Source organism: Bombus pascuorum, chromosome 6 (assembly GCF_905332965.1).
Source record: "Bombus pascuorum chromosome 6, iyBomPasc1.1, whole genome shotgun sequence".
Classification (NCBI taxonomy): Eukaryota; Metazoa; Arthropoda; class Insecta; order Hymenoptera; family Apidae; genus Bombus; species Bombus pascuorum.
This window is the reverse complement of record NC_083493.1, coordinates 10,311,481-10,329,331: the sequence shown is the minus strand read 5'-3', so window position 1 is coordinate 10,329,331 and position 17,851 is coordinate 10,311,481. Positions and strand designations below refer to the sequence as shown.

At 33.6% G+C, this 17,851-nt stretch overlaps 6 protein-coding genes across 6 annotated transcripts; all 6 read left to right on the top strand.

Annotated features, from left to right (window-relative positions):
- Positions 1-507: 507 nt before the first annotated feature.
- Positions 508-2,548, top strand: LOC132907907 (odorant receptor 82a-like). The gene is made up of 4 exons (XM_060961363.1): positions 508-1,403; positions 1,464-1,563; positions 2,177-2,287; positions 2,363-2,548. The coding sequence occupies exons 1-4, from the start codon at positions 607-609 to the stop codon at positions 2,546-2,548; spliced, it is 1,194 nt and encodes a 397-aa protein (XP_060817346.1). The 5' UTR covers positions 508-606.
- Positions 2,549-3,357: 809 nt separating this feature from the next.
- Positions 3,358-5,306, top strand: LOC132907788 (odorant receptor 49a-like). The gene is made up of 5 exons (XM_060961184.1): positions 3,358-4,175; positions 4,412-4,511; positions 4,695-4,805; positions 4,944-5,099; positions 5,160-5,306. The coding sequence occupies exons 1-5, from the start codon at positions 3,367-3,369 to the stop codon at positions 5,214-5,216; spliced, it is 1,233 nt and encodes a 410-aa protein (XP_060817167.1). The 5' UTR covers positions 3,358-3,366; the 3' UTR covers positions 5,217-5,306.
- Positions 5,307-6,066: 760 nt separating this feature from the next.
- LOC132907786 (odorant receptor Or2-like) lies at positions 6,067-7,690 on the top strand. The gene is made up of 5 exons (XM_060961183.1): positions 6,067-6,968; positions 7,051-7,150; positions 7,221-7,331; positions 7,403-7,558; positions 7,634-7,690. The coding sequence occupies exons 1-5, from the start codon at positions 6,157-6,159 to the stop codon at positions 7,688-7,690; spliced, it is 1,236 nt and encodes a 411-aa protein (XP_060817166.1). The 5' UTR covers positions 6,067-6,156.
- A 1,263-nt stretch (positions 7,691-8,953) lies between these two features.
- Positions 8,954-10,854, top strand: LOC132907784 (odorant receptor Or2-like). Its single transcript, XM_060961181.1, has 5 exons — positions 8,954-9,750; positions 10,147-10,246; positions 10,327-10,437; positions 10,509-10,664; positions 10,738-10,854. The coding sequence occupies exons 1-5, from the start codon at positions 8,954-8,956 to the stop codon at positions 10,789-10,791; spliced, it is 1,218 nt and encodes a 405-aa protein (XP_060817164.1). The 3' UTR covers positions 10,792-10,854.
- Positions 10,855-12,309: 1,455 nt separating this feature from the next.
- On the top strand, positions 12,310-14,183 carry LOC132907783 (odorant receptor 4-like). Its single transcript, XM_060961180.1, has 5 exons — positions 12,310-13,106; positions 13,513-13,612; positions 13,693-13,803; positions 13,877-14,032; positions 14,127-14,183. Exons 1-5 carry the CDS (start codon positions 12,310-12,312, stop codon positions 14,181-14,183), a joined length of 1,221 nt encoding a protein of 406 aa, XP_060817163.1.
- Positions 14,184-15,930: 1,747 nt separating this feature from the next.
- On the top strand, positions 15,931-17,808 carry LOC132907785 (odorant receptor 4-like). The gene is made up of 5 exons (XM_060961182.1): positions 15,931-16,735; positions 17,141-17,240; positions 17,321-17,431; positions 17,502-17,657; positions 17,752-17,808. The coding sequence occupies exons 1-5, from the start codon at positions 15,939-15,941 to the stop codon at positions 17,806-17,808; spliced, it is 1,221 nt and encodes a 406-aa protein (XP_060817165.1). The 5' UTR covers positions 15,931-15,938.
- The last annotated feature ends 43 nt before the right edge of the window (positions 17,809-17,851 follow it).

Genomic DNA, 17,851 nt, shown 5'->3' with positions numbered 1-17,851 from the left:
TAAAACTTCATTGTAGCTGATACGCACTTACGCACAAGTGTCTATCAATCATGGTGCAATGTACTTCAATCGAATGTCTTCTGTTACAGATGTTAAAATCGTTACTGACTACGGATGTTACAGCCGTCATCTCAATATACTCAATATACTGAATATACTGTACTATCACTACCTGAAAACACATTCTTCTGTAAACTAAAGTTACATCTATCTATTTCTTATGATAGAAAAACTATAACTCAATAATTAAAATTTACAACTATTATTTGACCAGAATTATTCCAAACTTTACACATTCACCTACCAACTTATGCACCGAAATGATCTGACACATTTCAGATTTCTAAATCATATTTCGCACTTAAAATGTCTCCTTTGCGAATATATAAGTCCTTCTCCGCTCCACTCCCTCAATATTGCTCAACTCATAAAACTACTATCAACAACTTGAAGCGTATTGAGATTCGTTTACAGCAAAAAGTTGCAGCAGGTCACTAGACGAATCGATCGGCGCGAATCCTTTGACGAAGTATGCGCAAGCAATAAGCAACGCGAACCATTGTTCCCCCGGTTCAGTTGCATTCGGAACTTCGGTCAGGGAATACAATGGCAGACGAGCTCGTTGCAGCTAAGAAAAAGTATGGTAATCTCGGTGAATACAGCGTACAGTTAAGCCGATGGTATTTACAACCAATGGGCGCTTGGCCCAACTCACCTTCTACCACGAGACGCGAAAAGATCTTAGCGCAAATTTCAATCGTGATCTGTTGGTGCATCGTATTGTTCACAATAGTCCCTGGTTTTCTTCATATAATTCTCGTAAAAGAAGATATCTACTTGAAACTCAAAACGCTTGGTCCTTTAAGCCACTGGTGTGTCGATGGGTTCAATTATGCTGTGCTGTTGTTACGTCAAGAGGATATAAATTATTGCATAGAACGCGTGCGATCCGATTGGAAGATGATAACGAGGGTGCAGGATCGGCATGAGATGTGGAAGAACGCGAAACTCGGTCGCTACGTTGCTGGATTTTGCGCAGGTTTCATGCAGGGCACCATGATTTATACCTGCATTGTATTGGGTGCGTTTAGACGGACCATCAAAGTCGGCAACGAAACCATGGACATATATACTTTACCTTGTCCGGCATATAAATTCGCAGTTCAGACTAATCCGACACACGACATAATCCTCGGTACACAATTCCTGTCAGCACTTGTAGTGAGCTCGGGCGCTGCAGGTTCTTTTAGTCTTGCTACCGTATTTGCAAGCCATGCTCTTGGTCAGTTGAACATAATGGTGACGTGGGTCGACGAATTCACAAATCAGACCAAGCAACAGAGTAAGCAAGCCCAGATTAACAAAATCGGTGTAATCGTTGAACATCATCTGAGAGTTCTAAGGTAATATTTTATTTTATTCTAATATTTTAATAAATTTACCTAATGTAATATTAAATGCAGTTTGATAGCACGTATTGAACGTATAATGAGCCCAATATGCTTCATGGAAATGTTCAAGTGTATGCTGGGTATGTGCATGCCCTGCTATTATATACTTGCGGTATGCTAATATAATAACAAATATATACATATATGGTAATTTTATGGATCTACCGACCAGAGGCAAAATTTCTGAAATAAATTAGAGGAGAACGAAGGAAGATGGAAAGATTTGTATTCTATCCTTAAGTGCCGATAAAAGAATTATAAAACGAAACTTTCATTATTTCCAGCAATAATTATTGAATTATATCTTTTATTCAGTAGTCATCAAATATGTCCATTGTCACTTATTATTCATCATTGTTATTATTGATAAATATCCAATGTTCATTAATCATTGAAATTTTGCTTTTGTCCTGAGAACTTTTAACTTTTTTGTATGTTTCCTTGTTAAAAGTAATTTGTCTGACTATATCTTCATTGATACTACTGCCTCAATTCTACAAAGATACTGGGCGTCAAACTTTTTATACATTTTATTTACTATTGTCACTACAATCTGAAAATGATTATATGATATCAAAAAATATGTTCTCTACAATAACAAATATAATAATATAAAATTTTGTTTAAGTTTTACAAATTGAGGCAAAAAAAAAGAAACTGTAATACTTATCAACGTAGACAATAAAGATGATCAATCTAATTAAAAATATTTATATTTTCCTTAGGAATGGTCTGAACATAATGTTCAGGCTATGATCATATATGTTATGGTATTTCTATCTATGACTTTTAACATTTTCTTAATATGTTATATCGGTGAAGTACTCAAGGAACAGGTAATAAACAGGCAACTTAAACGGCAATCTTAAACATAATTATTTGCATGATTGATTGAGTTATGTTGCTGATAGTGCCAGAAAGTTGGTGATATGGTTTACATGACGAACTGGTATCAGTTGCCTGATAAAAATATCCTTAGTATAATTATGATCATTTCACGATCTCACATGGAAGTTAAAATAACAGCTGGGAAGATAATTACCATGTCCGTGTACACTTTTGGTAATGTATGTCCTTTTAATTCTCTTAATTCTTAAAAAATAATATTATTAATTCTCAAGAAATGTCCTTTGCAATTACAGATAATAAAAACTGTTTTCACCTATTTCAATATGCTTCGTCAAACGACCATGATATAGATTGCACATGTAAGAAAGATATATATGTAGATAATAAACTTAGTAGATTTTTATTCAAACATATTTATGTAAAATTGAGTATATAAATAAGTATTTCTTTTACCTCGTATATATGTGTGTCACGGATACCAAGTGACGTTACTTTGAATATGGAGAAATATGTGTTATATGATTCGAAAGTATTTTTTTATACGCTTCTGATAGAACTGATAGATGCCATATGGAATTGATAGAAACAGTATTTCACAAAAATTTGTTTCAAAATTTTACAATTGCACCAAAGGTACATTAATCCTGTTGTTCTTCTTTCTTTCTCGCGTTTACATCCTTTCAGATATCTCCTTCTCAAACTTTGAAATAGTTTATTCATGAGAAGCGTGACATAAAAAAATAATAAAACTCTAAAACCATATATTAATCTATCTGTATAGAAATATAATTTTCGACCATAGAGACCCAAGAAAAACAACAAGGTTAAGCAAAATGACAAGAACTATTGATCACATATCGCTATAGAGACGAGTCCCCACAGTGGAAACCCAAACACAAGCCAACCAGGAGTAACATGTGACTGCAATACGCGTAATACCTATCGATCATGAAATAAAGTTTCATTCATTCAGTTTTGCGCTTGCGTCCCAATATATATCCCTTTCAGTATCGTTGTGAGCATCGTTCAGTGAGTTTAGTCGACGCTGTGTGCCGAAAGCGTCAACATGCGATCCTCCAGTGATGTTAACGATCATCCACAAAATAACCATTACAAAAGTGACATATATCACACATTCCAATTTTGTCATTGGATCTTGAAACCTTTAGGCATCTACTTTTTCTTGCACGATCATGTAAACAAATTCGAGAAAATAGTGTCTGTGGTGTTAATCATAATTTGCTGTTCAATCTTGCAATTTGTCATCGTGCCATTCGGTTATTATATCTTGTTCTATGAAAAAGACATGAACACGAAAATCAAGTTCTTGGGTCCATTAGCATTTTGTGTAACTGCACTGTTTAAGTATGGTTACCTTGGCGTAAAAAGTTCAGAACTCGGTCGTTGTGTCAAACATGTAAAGAAAAATTGGAAGATGCTGCAAAACAAAGATCATCGTGCAATCATGGTTCGATACGTGACGATGGGCAGAAATCTGATCACTTTATGTGCGGCATTTATGTATACCGGTGGCCTGTCTTATCACACTATTATGCCATTACTATCGAAGAAGAAGATTAATGAGAACATAACGATCAGGCCGCTCACCTATCCTGGCTACGAGGCATTTTTCGATATTCAAGAAAGCCCCACGTATGAAATCGTGTATTGTATGCACTGTGTTTACGTTCTGGTCACAGGTAACATCACGATGGCTGCATATAGTTTGACGGCGATTTTTACTACGCACGCCTGTGGACAGATTAAGATACAAACGTTGAGGCTGGAGAACCTGAGGAAGGATGGGAAGACGTTGGAAAATGGGATCGAGGATCATTTGGCGGTTATCGTGAGTGAACACGTGGAGATTCTGAGGTAAAGCAGTTAAATAATTAAGAAAAAAGGGAAAGAAAATTGTGAGCAAAGTTTGATAGAAAAATCTTTGTGCCTTCAAACATTAAAGCATATCATTAAAATTCATTAAAAAAATCCTCTATACATCGTTTTCTGTGCTTAATTCATTTCTAGAAAAAGATGCACTTATACGACTTTCCTACTGAACCCTTTAATGACATTATTATATTGCTCGAGAAATAACTATGACATTGCAGATTTACGAAAAACATTGAAACTGCATTACAAGGATTATTCTTGATAGAAGTAATGCTGTCCACCTTGCTAATATGCTTACTCGAATATTACTGTATGATGGTAAAAGTGACACAAATTATTATTCTATGTATATCAAATAATAAATATTATTAACGTAATCTCGTATATGTATAATTATGTAATTAATATTACACGTATAAGTATCATAACATATGTACAATTTCAAATATCAAAAAACAGTATATGCGTTCAAAACAACAATCATAAGGCAATATATTTTAGGAATGGGAGACTAGCGATTCAGTCGCGATCTCAACGTATATCATCCTTTTAACTTCTTTCACCTTTAATATATTCATATATTGTTACGTAGGAGAGCTTCTTCTTGGGCAGGTATTTATAAAAAGTATATACTCAAGGCCTGATTCATTCATACAGTTGTTCGCCTCATTATTCACTCCATGTTTCAACATAGACACTTAACCATTGGATAATTAACCATTGGCATAATAGATATGAGTGTTGTACCAGGGTAGCGAAATCGCGACCGCTTTGTACGATATAGAATGGTACAATCTACCAGGGAGGAAAGCTCGTGACATCGTTCTGGTGCTCGCCATATCGAAATACCCATTGAAACTCACGGCTGGAAAAATACTCGTTCTATCGATGAACACTTTTGGCGTTGTACGTGATCCCGAACTGAAAATAAAATTTTTAATGTATATTAATGTTTATTATTTTTAGGTGTTGAAATCGTCGCTAGTTTACCTGAACATGCTGCGAACGGTTACTGAATTCTAGATAAAGTTACCAAGATATGGTAAAGAAAAGAATCCTGTACCTGAATTCTACGTGATTTATCGGATACGCTGAGCTTAAACCGAAACATGTTGTTGAAATGATTAGAATTATTTTAATATAATAAAGTACTTGCGTTACGTATTAAAATAATTTGAAAGATAAATTTATACAATAAATACTTAGAAATTAAATCTACGATTATACGTTAAAAATTTAAAGAGAATATTAAAAGAGAAGTATGGATATTAAAGTTAAAAATGATATCACAAAGTTTCTCTAAATTACACTTTTTGTTTCTCTTTTTCGTACTTTGTTGGACACTAACACTAAATTTTCATTAGAATGAGATACTCGGAAATGTAATTTAAGATGTAATTGAAGATCTAATTTTATATAAATCGCAGAACAAATAAAATACTTTTACAGTCGTTCTATTAGCATAAAAGATATCATATGATACATTATAGTATAAATGAATATACTAAAAATGAATTTAGAAAATAACACAATTTACGTAAACATTTTTTTAATTCATAACATTAATTGTATAGTATGCATAGCTAATATAAAACAATACCAATATAGGTGCACGATATAATCGTATTTCAAATATCACTGCATTAAGGAACCGCAATAATACATAAAAATCTTTCAATAGAAGAAGTAGACGACATACACTTATCATCCGATCAAATGATTTCTTTGCACTATGTCTCTGCTCGATCTACCCTCCAACGAATGTAAAACCGGCAAATGAAGAGACAAGAATGAGTGCTCGCTAATTATCGACGAAAGTTTCCCCACTGTGTGTCCCCTTGCCTACAAAGCGCACACACGTGGAGGAGTTCAAACGAAGAAACGCGCGCTTGCGTTCTGACAATATCGTGTCGACAGTTTCTATCCTGTCGATCAGTCGCCCCTGTACTCCAGAGCTGTCAGTATGCATGATCGATCATACGCCACAGTTGATGATCAGCTGAGAAACATACATTATGAAAACGACATACATTACACGCTGCAAATGTGCCAATGGCTGTTAAAACCAATCGGAGTGTGGCCTCTTGTTAATAATCATACCAGTAGACTGGAGCAGCTTGTTTCAGTCATCCTGATGATCATGTGCTTCTCCAGTTTGCTGTTTATTATCTTACCATCATTTTATCACATCTTTTTCGTGGAGAAGAGTGTGCACGTGAAAGTGAAACTGCTCGGCCCAGTTGGCTTTTGTCTCTCTTCCACGATTAAATATTGCTACCTTGGTGTAAAAGGAGCCTTCTTTGAACGATGCATCCAGCATGTTGAAAAAGACTGGAAAATGGTACAGGATCCGAATCATCGAATGATCATGTTAAAATACGCGACGGTCAGCAGAAAACTTATCACACTTTGTGCCATTTTTCTATACACTGGCGGAATGTCATATCACACGGTAATGCAATTCTTATCGAAGGAAAGGAGTAAGAAGAATTATACGTTTAGACCACTGACTTATCCTGGCTACGATTCCTTCTTGGATACTCAGTCTAGTCCTACGTACGAAGTTGTGTTTTTCCTCCAGTGCTTCGCCGCTATGATTATGTACAGCGTGACGACGGTTGCATACAGTTTGGCTGCGATCTTTGTTACTCACATTTGTGGACAGATCCAAGTACAAATAGCAAGATTACAAGATTTGGTAGAGAACGACAAGACAAAGAACAATGGCCGTGATTCTATGTCTATTATTGTACACGATCATGTGGAAGTTTTAAGGTAAGGAATATAAAATAAGTATACAATGAGAGTTTTATAAAATGAAGGAAATGTTAGAGAACGAAACACGTGGATATTTTAGATTTTCGAAAGATGTTGAAGAAGCTTTGCGTGAAATATGTCTGACGGAGATTGTCGAATCGACGATTATTATGTGTTTACTTGAATATTATTGTATGATGGTAAACAATTCAATTAATATCTCTTTATTTTCTATGGTTAAGGAAAGGTGTTATTCGCAATATATTTTAGGAATGGCAAAACAGCGATGCAATCGCCATATTAACTTATGTTACTCTGTTGATCTCCTTCACATTTAATATATTTATATTTTGCTACATAGGCGAAATTCTCACTGAACAGGTAGCTACAAAAGAAATTCGCTTATTTACGTATCTTTTACATTATTAAGTGTTCTTGATGGTCGTACTCAGTGTAGCCAAATTGGTACAACTTCCTATGAAATCGAATGGTATCAGCTGCCAGCTAAGCGAGCTTACGACCTAATTCTACTGATCTCCATATCTCAATATCCACCAAAGCTGACAGCCGGAAAAATAATTGAACTGTCTCTAAATACTTTTAGCTCTGTAAGTCGTTATTTTTGAAATAGTGTTAATATTATGACACAATTAAATCAAAGTTTTACACTTTACTGTTTCCAGGTAGCAAAATCGTCTCTAATTTATTTGAATTTACTTCGAACAGTTACCGACTGGTAATTAAACTTACGATTTCTGATCATATTAGAATGAAATGATGCCATCCTACTACTGAAAAATTATTATTACAGATATTCTGTCCCAAATGTGATGCTGGCGTTGTACTTGAAATTTACGTAATCTGTTTAATATTCTTAGTGAAATCGGATATTCATTGTTAAATAATTTGAATTATTTTAATATTAAACTTTACAATTTACAACAGGCAGAATAATGCGGTAAATGATTGAAAATTGAAAAAAGTGACATTAAAAACTGAATTAATGATTGCATTGAAACGATATGCGACAGGACTTTAAACTTTCGTTTTTCTTCCCATACTTATATTTTTCTTTTCTTCATTAACCATTAAAAATAGATTTTAATCTTACATTTTCAGACATATAAATTAGTATTGCTGGAAATATTCCTAAAACATCTCTGTCCCTTTTCATAAACCTCATCACATATGGTTAAATTCTAAAGCTGTTGTTAACATAAAAAGTTACCATATAATTTTCTTCAAACAAAGCAGACATCCATTGCACAAAACATTCGACAAGCTAACTTGGAAAGTGTCGCTATTGGTTAAATATATATATATATATATTTATATTATATATATTTTATATAATTTATATAATTATATTTAATAATTTATATAATTATATTTTATATAATTATTTTATATTTTATATAAAAAAAAATATATATATATATTTTATATATATATATATATATATATATAAAGATTCCAAAAATTTAAAACACTAATAGTGTAATATGTGTATTCAATACAAAGTATAATACATTCTGACATACAATAATAAAATACATATATTATAATTGGAAATATATATATATATATATATATATATATATATATATATATATATATATATATATCTAACATAAAAATATTAATTCATACTTCACATCATAAGTCATTTAGGAACCACAATAAGATATGTCATCACCAATAACAAAATTTAAAAAGTGGACTACAACAAACTTATTATGCAACCACACGATTCCTGCCCACTGTAACTCCACTCAAGCAACACAGTTTGCCTCCAACACGTGAATACAGAACCTATAAAAGATGAAAAAACGTGCATGCTTAATAATCACAACGAAAGTTTCCCCTACGAACACATCCCCTCATTCACGGAACATATGGAGAAGTTCATCGAAACGGAGAAGCGCGCGCTTGCGTTCTGACAGTATCGTGTTGAAAGTTTCTATCCTATCGGTCAGTCGACAGTGTGCGCTAGAGCTGTCAGTATGTATGATCGATCATACACCATAGTTGACGATCAGCTAAAAAATAACCATTACCAGAACGACATACATTACACGCTGCAGATGTGTCAATGGCTGTTGAAGCTGATTGGAATATGGCCTCTCGTTAACAATCACGCCAGCAGACTGGAACAGCTCCTCTCAATCGTACTCATGATCACGTGCTACTCCAGCATATTTTTCATCATTTTGCCATCTGGTCATCATTTCTTCTTCGTAGAGAAAAGTTTATATATGAAGATGAAAATGCTCGGTCCGGTTAGCTTCTGTGTATTTGCAACAGTTAAGTACAGTTACCTTGCCCGGAAAGGAGCCTTCATACAGAGATGCATTCGACAGGTGAAAAATGACTGGAAAAGAGTGCAGGATCCGAGTCATCGGGCAATCATGTTAAAATACGCGGGCATCAGCAGAAAACTTATTACCATGTGCGCCGTTTTTATATATTCAGGTGGAATGTCCTATCACACGGTGGCGCAATTCTTGTCCAAGGAGAGGACTAGAGAAAATTATACAGTTAAACCATTGGCGTATATCGGTTACGACCCATTTTTTGATACGCAGTCCAGCCCTACGTATGAAATTGTGTTCTTTCTTCATTGCTTCGCTGCTATGATTATGTATAGCATCACCACGGTTGCATATGGTTTGGCTGCAGTTTTTGTTACTCATGTTTGTGGTCAAATTCAAATACAAATAGCAAGATTGCAGAATTTAGTGGGGAGCAAGGATCGTGATCTCTTTACTGTGATTGTGCACGATCACGCGGAAACATTAAGGTAACAAATATCGAAGTTGTTAATTGATAATATTTCTAACATGATAAGAGTTTATGCCCTTCTCATACAATTTATGTATCGTACATTCAGTGAAAAAAATAAATGGATAGGTAATGCAAGGTGGTATCAATAAAGTTTCGTTAAATACAACCTGCTTATAAAAACATGTAAATACTAATTTCAATTATTTAATAGGTAATCTATATATTATAATACTATACATATAATAAATAAAATGTAATTCAATACACTACTAATACTAATTCGATTAAACTTCATTGATATCTACTCCACCTGTACACACAATCCCTTCCCGACTGTATTCTTGTGTATAACGAAATCTTTTATATTATGAAAAGAATCTTATATAAAAAAATAAATGTATGAAAATTTCAGATTTTCGAAGTATATCGAAGATGCTTTGTATCAGATATGCTTAACAGAAATCGTAGAGTGCACGATTTGCATGTGTATACTGGAGTATTACTGCTTAATGGCAAGCAATTGAACTAATATGTCTTTATTTATTTTAAAGATTAATTGTAAGAAAGTGTCATTATGTTAAATGCTTTTTAGGAATGGGCAAACAGTGACCTAATCGCTACATTGACTTATATGACTCTCTTGACCTCCTTCACATTTAATATATTTATATTTTGCTACATAGGCGAACTTCTCACTGAACAGGTAGTTAAAAAAGAATTTCGCTTATTTACACATTTTCTACATTATTAAGCCTTCTCAATGATCGTAATTAGTGTAGCCAAATTGGTACAACTTCCTATGAAATTGAATGGTATCAGCTGCCAGCTAAGAGAGCTTACGACCTAATTCTATTGATCTCCATATCTCAATATCCACCAAAACTAACGGCCGGTAAAATTATTGAATTGTCTCTGAATACTTTTAGCTCCGTAAGTTCTTATTTTTGAAATAGTGTTATATTATGACACATTATATCAAAATTTTATACTTTACTATTTCCAGGTAGCAAAAACGTCTCTAGTTTATCTGAATCTACTTCAAACAGTTACAGACTAGTAATGAAATGTATGATTTTTGACAATACTACCATGAAATAGTGTCAGTCTATTACTGAATACTTACTTTCCAGACATTCTGTCCCAAATGGGATGCTGACGCTGTACCTGAAATTTACATAATTTATTTCATATTCTGAGTGAAATTGAAATTTATTATTGACATAATTTGAATTATTTTAGTGTTAGACTCTAAAATATACAACGAACAAAATTATACGATAAACGTTTTAAAATTAGAAACGTGATATTAAAAACTGAACTAGTGATTGTATTTTAGAAAAGATATGCAACAAGAATTCTAACTTCCGCTCTTTCTTTTTCCCATACTTACATTTTTCTTCTTTTCATTATCCATTAAAAAAGAGATCTTATTCTTACATTTCCGGACATGTAAATTATTATTTCTGAAAAATATTTCCTCCAAAATATCTTCGCCTTTCTTATAATCAATAAGGTGTATAATAAAATTCTATAGCCGCTACTAACATAAAAGGATACTGTCGCAGTGCTTCAAGACAATTGCAAAGCCTTCGAGTCTTTAGAAGTAGTTTAAGGAAACGACAGCTGCTTCTAACAAAGGGCAATACAATGACGCAAAATTGTGTGGTATTAGTATACTATTTTCTTTTCTTAAAATTCTACGCGCTTTATTATTTTCTTGCCTGCAAACCTTTAGTCGGACACTTGAACTTCGCACGCGATCACCTGTCGCTGTTCCGATATGACCTGTATGTCAGAACTGGACTTTTTCTTTCTATGAAACATGCACTGACCACTTGCTTCTTCTCTCTACTCTCTCTAACTAAGTCCAATAACTTGCCTAGCTTCAAACATTAGTAGTAGAACTTCATTAAGTGAACACTGATTTCTTCTACCTAGTATACAAACTGCCCTTAAGCTTTAGAGACTCAATTGCTATAAGTTGCAATTCCACGCAGTGAAGTAAAATTTCATATGAACAAACTCTCGCATTGCAACAGGTACAACATAATTGTCCTAAAACAAAACAGAAGTCCATTACACAAAACAATTTAAAGATTATTAAATAGATATATATATAAAAATTATTACAATTTAATACATCGATAGAATAAAATGTATATGCAATATAAAATATAATATATACTGGCATGCAATAAAACGATATATGTATTTGACACAGAAATATTAATTCTTCACAGCCATTTGGAAACCACAATAAGATATATCGTCACTTATAGCAAAATTAAAAAAGTGGTACACAACATACGCTTATTCTCCGATCATATGATTACTCTGCACTGTAACTCCATTAAACCTCTCCTCCAACATGCGAATACAGAACCTATAAAAGATGAAAAAACGTGCATGCTTAATAATCACCGAAGAAAGTTTCCCCTACGAACGCATCCCCTCATTCACGGAACATGTGGAAAAGTTGATCGAAACGGAGAAGCGCGCGCTTGCGTTCTGACAATATCGTGTTGAAAGTTTCTATTCTATCGGTCAGTCGACAGTGTGCGCTAGAGCTGCCAGTATGTATGATCGATCATACACCATAGTTGATGATCAACTAAAAAATAACCATTACCAGAACGACATACATTATACGCTGCAGATGTGTCAATGGCTGTTGAAGCTGATTGGAATGTGGCCCCTCGTTAACAATCATACCAGCAGACTGGAACAGCTCCTCTCAATCGTACTCATGATCACGTGCTACTCCAGCATATTTTTCATCATTTTGCCATCTGGTCATCATTTCTTCTTCGTAGAGAAAAGTTTATATATGAAGATGAAAATGCTCGGTCCGGTTAGCTTCTGTGTATTTGCAACAGTTAAGTACACTTACCTTGCCCTAAAAGGAGCCTTCCTGCAAAGGTGCATCCGACAGCTCAAAAATGACTGGAAGAGAGTGCAAGATCCGAGTCATCGGGCAATCATGTTAAAATACGCGGGCATCAGCAGAAAACTTATTACCATGTGCGCCGTTTTTATATATTCAGGTGGAATGTCCTATCATACGGTAGCGCAATTCTTGTCCAAGGAGAGGACTAGAGAAAATTATACAGTTAAACCATTGGCGTATATCGGTTACGACCCATTTTTTGATACGCAGTCCAGCCCTACGTATGAAATCGTGTTCTTTCTTCACTGCCTCGCTGCTATGATTATGTATAGCATCACAACGGTTGCATATGGTTTGGCTGCAGTGTTTGTTACTCATGTTTGTGGCCAGATTCAAATACAGATTGTAAGGCTGCAGAATTTGGTGAAGAGCAAGGATCGTGATCTTTTTGCTGTTATTGTTCGCGATCACGTGAAAATTTTAAGGTAACGAATATCGAATTTATCAATTGATAATATTTCTACCGTTATAAGAATGTGTGAGCTTTTTACTACAGATTATATACCATACAGATGGAGACAAAAATAAGTAAACAGATGGCACAAATTAATATCAAAGGAGTTTCGTTAGATATGGTTTATTTAACAATAATATAAATATTAATATCATTTACTTACCAAATAGTCTAAATAATATAAGGATATACATAGAATAAATGAAATTCAATATAGCACTAACATCAGTACGATTAAACTTCGTGCTGATTGCTATTCTTTGTTGTTCTAATTGGCTACTTACTTTCCTGCTCAACTGTATTCATATACATGTTCAAATATTTTTTATATTACAGACGGAATTTTATATAAAAAAGTAAATACATCGAAATTTCAGATTTTCTAAAAATATCGAAGATGCTTTGTATCAGATTTGCTTGACAGAGATCGTAGAATGCACGATAAATATGTGTATGCTTGAATATTACTGCTTGGTGGTAAGCAATTCAATTAATATATATTTATTTATTTTGTAGATAAATTTTAAGAAATTGAAATTGTGATAAATGTTTTTTAGGAATGGGCAAACAGTGATCTAATCGCTACATTGACTTATATGACTCTGTTGACTTCCTTCACATTTAATATATTTATATTTTGCTACATAGGTGAACTTCTTTCTGAGCAGGTAGTTGCAAGATAATTTTGTTTATTTGCGTATTCTCTTCATCTCATTAGATATTCTCAATGATCATAATTAGTGTAGCGAAATTGGTACAGTTTCTTACGAAATCGACTGGTATAACTTGCCAGCTAAGGAAGCTTACGATCTCATTCTACTGATCTCCATATCTCAGTATCCACCAAAACTAACTGCCGGAAAAATAATTGAATTATCTCTGAACACTTTTAGCTCCGTAAGTTTCTGATTTGTGAACAATTTCACTGTATATCGAATCGAATAATTTAAATGAAATAGAATAATAAACTTCTGTACTTAAAAATTTCCAGGTAGCAAAAACATCATTAGTTTACTTGAATTTACTTCAAACAGTTGCAGATTGGTAAAAACTCTTATATCTTTTACTATCAGAATCGTAAAATCATATCATCATATTATTAAAAAATTATTTTCGCAGATGACTTCTTCGAAATGTGAGATTCAGGTATCAGAATTAATTATAATAAATGATCAATCTAAATAGTAATAGTTCCGAATTTGTCCAGTATTAAAAATGCAATTTCTTTCAATACGAAGTGTATCTCTTCATAACAACTGTATAAGTTACAGTCGCATACCATTTGAAAAGCAGTAACACCTAATCGTCGAGCACTTATTCATGATACCAGCTTTCGATCTCTTCTGTTTCTGTTACAGAACTGGTTTCTAGCTGTATATATAACATATAATGTCATACTCTCGTTTCTTTTATGTTGTATGCACCGATTTGCAAGTATAGTTGCGAATAGTAATATATTTTCAGATGCACGCACAAGATATCACGAGCTCAAACTTAACAACCTCACAATCAATGCACTTGAATTTGTAAATAGCTGTATTTGATTCGTCTACGAATATGCACCTCTACGACCGATCTCAGAAAGATCATCCGCGAAATCTAAATTATGAGAAAGAAATCGATAACGTAACGATACACAACAAACAAAATCTGAATACCATCGAGATGTAACCCACCGTGCTAGAAGACATCGGTATGTTTTTACCAAAAAGCGTAATCGAACTTAACAATTTATATTGCTGACAGTGCCAGAAAGTTGGTGACATGGTTTACATGACAAACTGGTATTAGTTGCCTGATAAAGATCCTTTGTATAATTATGATCATTTCACGATCTCAAATGGAAGTTAAAATAACAGCTGGGAAGATAATCACCATGTCTATGTACACTTTTGGTAATGTATATCTTTTTAATTCTTTTAATTCTCAAAAAATAATATTGTTAATTCCCAAGAAATATCCTTTGCAATTGCAGATAATAAAATCTGTTTTTACGTATTTCAATATGCTTCATCAAACAACCATGATGTAGACTGCACATGTAAGAAAAATATATTTAGATAATAGACTTAGTAGATTTTTAATTCAAATATATTTATGTAAAATTCGATATATAAATCTGAATTCTTCTTACCCTTAATACACGTGTGTCACGGATACCAAACTTCAAGTTTCTGTAATATTTCATGCAAATTATGGGTTGTTTAAAATATTAAAATATCCTCATTCATTCTTATAAATCAGAAGGTTTCTAATAAAATTTTTCAGCCGGAAATAAACTAAAAAAGTACAATATGATATTCCTAAAGCAAAACAGACATCCATTGCTCAAAACAGTCTACAGACGAATTTGGAAAATGACGCCCTTTATAAAATAGATATATAAAAATTATTACAATTTAAAACATCGATAGAATAAAGTGTATATCCAACATAAAATACAATACACATTGACATGTTATAGCATAATATATGTATTTAACATAAAAATATTTCATCCCTTACAGCAAAATGTTAAAAGTAGAACACCACACACGTTTATTAGCCGAATGCACGATTTCTTTGCACCGTAACTCCATTAAACCTCTCCTCCAACATGCGAATACAGAACCTGTAAAAGATGAAAAAACATACATGCTTAATAATCACCGAAGAAAGTTTCCCCTACGAACGCATCCCCTCATTCACGGAACATGTGGAAAAGTTGATCGAAACGGAGAAGCGCGCGCTTGCGTTCTGACAATATCGTGTTGAAAGTTTCTATTCTATCGGTCAGTCGACAGTGTGCGCTAGAGCTGCCAGTATGTATGATCGATCATACACCATAGTTGACGATCAACTAAAAAACAACCATTACCAGAACGACATACATTATACGCTGCAGATGTGTCAATGGCTGTTGAAGCTGATTGGAATGTGGCCCCTCATTAACAATCACACGAGCAGACTGCAACGGCTCCTCTCAGTCGTCGTGATGATCATATGCTTCTGCAGCATATTATTCATCATCTTGCCATCTAGCCATCACTTCTTCTTCGTAGAGAAGAATCTTTACATGAAGGTGAAAATGCTCGGTCCAGTTGGCTTCTGTGTATTTGCCACAGTTAAGTACAGTTACCTTGCCCTAAAAGGAGTCTTCCTGCAAAGGTGCATCCGACAGCTCAAAAATGACTGGAAGAGAGTACAGGATCCGAGTCATCGGGAGATCATGTTAAAATATGCGGGCATTAGCAGAAAGCTTATTACCATGTGCGCCGTTTTTATATATACAGGTGGAATGTCCTATCACACGGTAGCGCAATTCTTGTCCACGGATAAGACTAGAGAGAATTACACAATTAGACCATTGACTTATATCGGTTACGATCCGTTTTTTGATACGCAATCTAGTCCTACCTATGAAATCGTATTCTTTCTCCACTGTTTCGCTGCTATGGTTATGTATAGCATCACCACGGTTGCATATGGTTTAGCTGCAGTATTTGTTACTCATGTTTGTGGCCAGATTCAAATACAGATTGTAAGGTTGCAGAATTTGGTGGAGAGCAAGGATCGTGACCTTTTCGCTGTCATTGTGCGCGATCACGTAGAAACTTTAAGGTAATGCATATGGAATTTATTAATCAACAAGACTTTTGTTTTAATGCAAATGAATTTTAACATGATAAGAGTCTGTGCACATTTTCCTACATCTTGTATACATACTGTTGGGAACAAAAATAAGTGGATAAGTGATGGAAATTAGTATAAAAAGAGTTTCGTTAAATACGGGTTACCTACACAATAATATAAATATTAATTTCATTTTTTTATTAGATTATCTATGTAATATAAGGATATATAATAAGGATATATAATAAATGAAACACAATAACGTTAATACCAGTTCGATTCTGCTTCATTGACTGCTATCCCAATTGACTACTTACTTTTCTTCTCAAATGTATTCATACAAACATTTGAATATTTTACATGCACATATATCTTCCTTTTTGGAAATTTCAGATTTTCGAAAAACATTGAAGAAGCTTTGTACCAGATTTGCTTGACAGAAATCGTAGAGTGCACAATGAATATGTGTATGCTAGAATATTACTGCTTGATGGTAAGCGATTGAATTAGTATATATTTCTTTATGTTGAAGATAGATTGTAAGTGAACATAATTGTGATAAATGTATTTTAGGAATGGGCAAGCACTGATCTAATCGTTACATTCACTTATATTACTCTGTTGACTTCCTTTACATTTAATATATTTATATTTTGCTACATAGGTGAACTACTTTCTGAGCAGGTAGTTAGAAGACAAATTTCTTTTTTATATATTTTTCATTTCATTAGATATTCTCAATGATCATAATTAGTGTAGCGAAATTGGTACAGTTTCTTACGAAATCGACTGGTATAACTTGCCAGCTAAGGAAGCTTACGATCTCATTCTACTGATCTCCATATCTCAGTATCCACCAAAACTAACTGCCGGAAAAATAATTGAATTATCTCTGAACACTTTTAGCTCCGTAAGTTTCTGATTTGTAAACAATTTCACCATATACCGAATCAAATAATTTAAATAAACTAGAATAATAAACTTCTGCACTTAAAAATTTCCAGGTAGCAAAAACGTCATTAGTTTATTTGAATTTACTTCAAACAGTTGCAGATTGGTAAGAACACTTATATCTTTCACTATTATAACCATACAATTGTATTA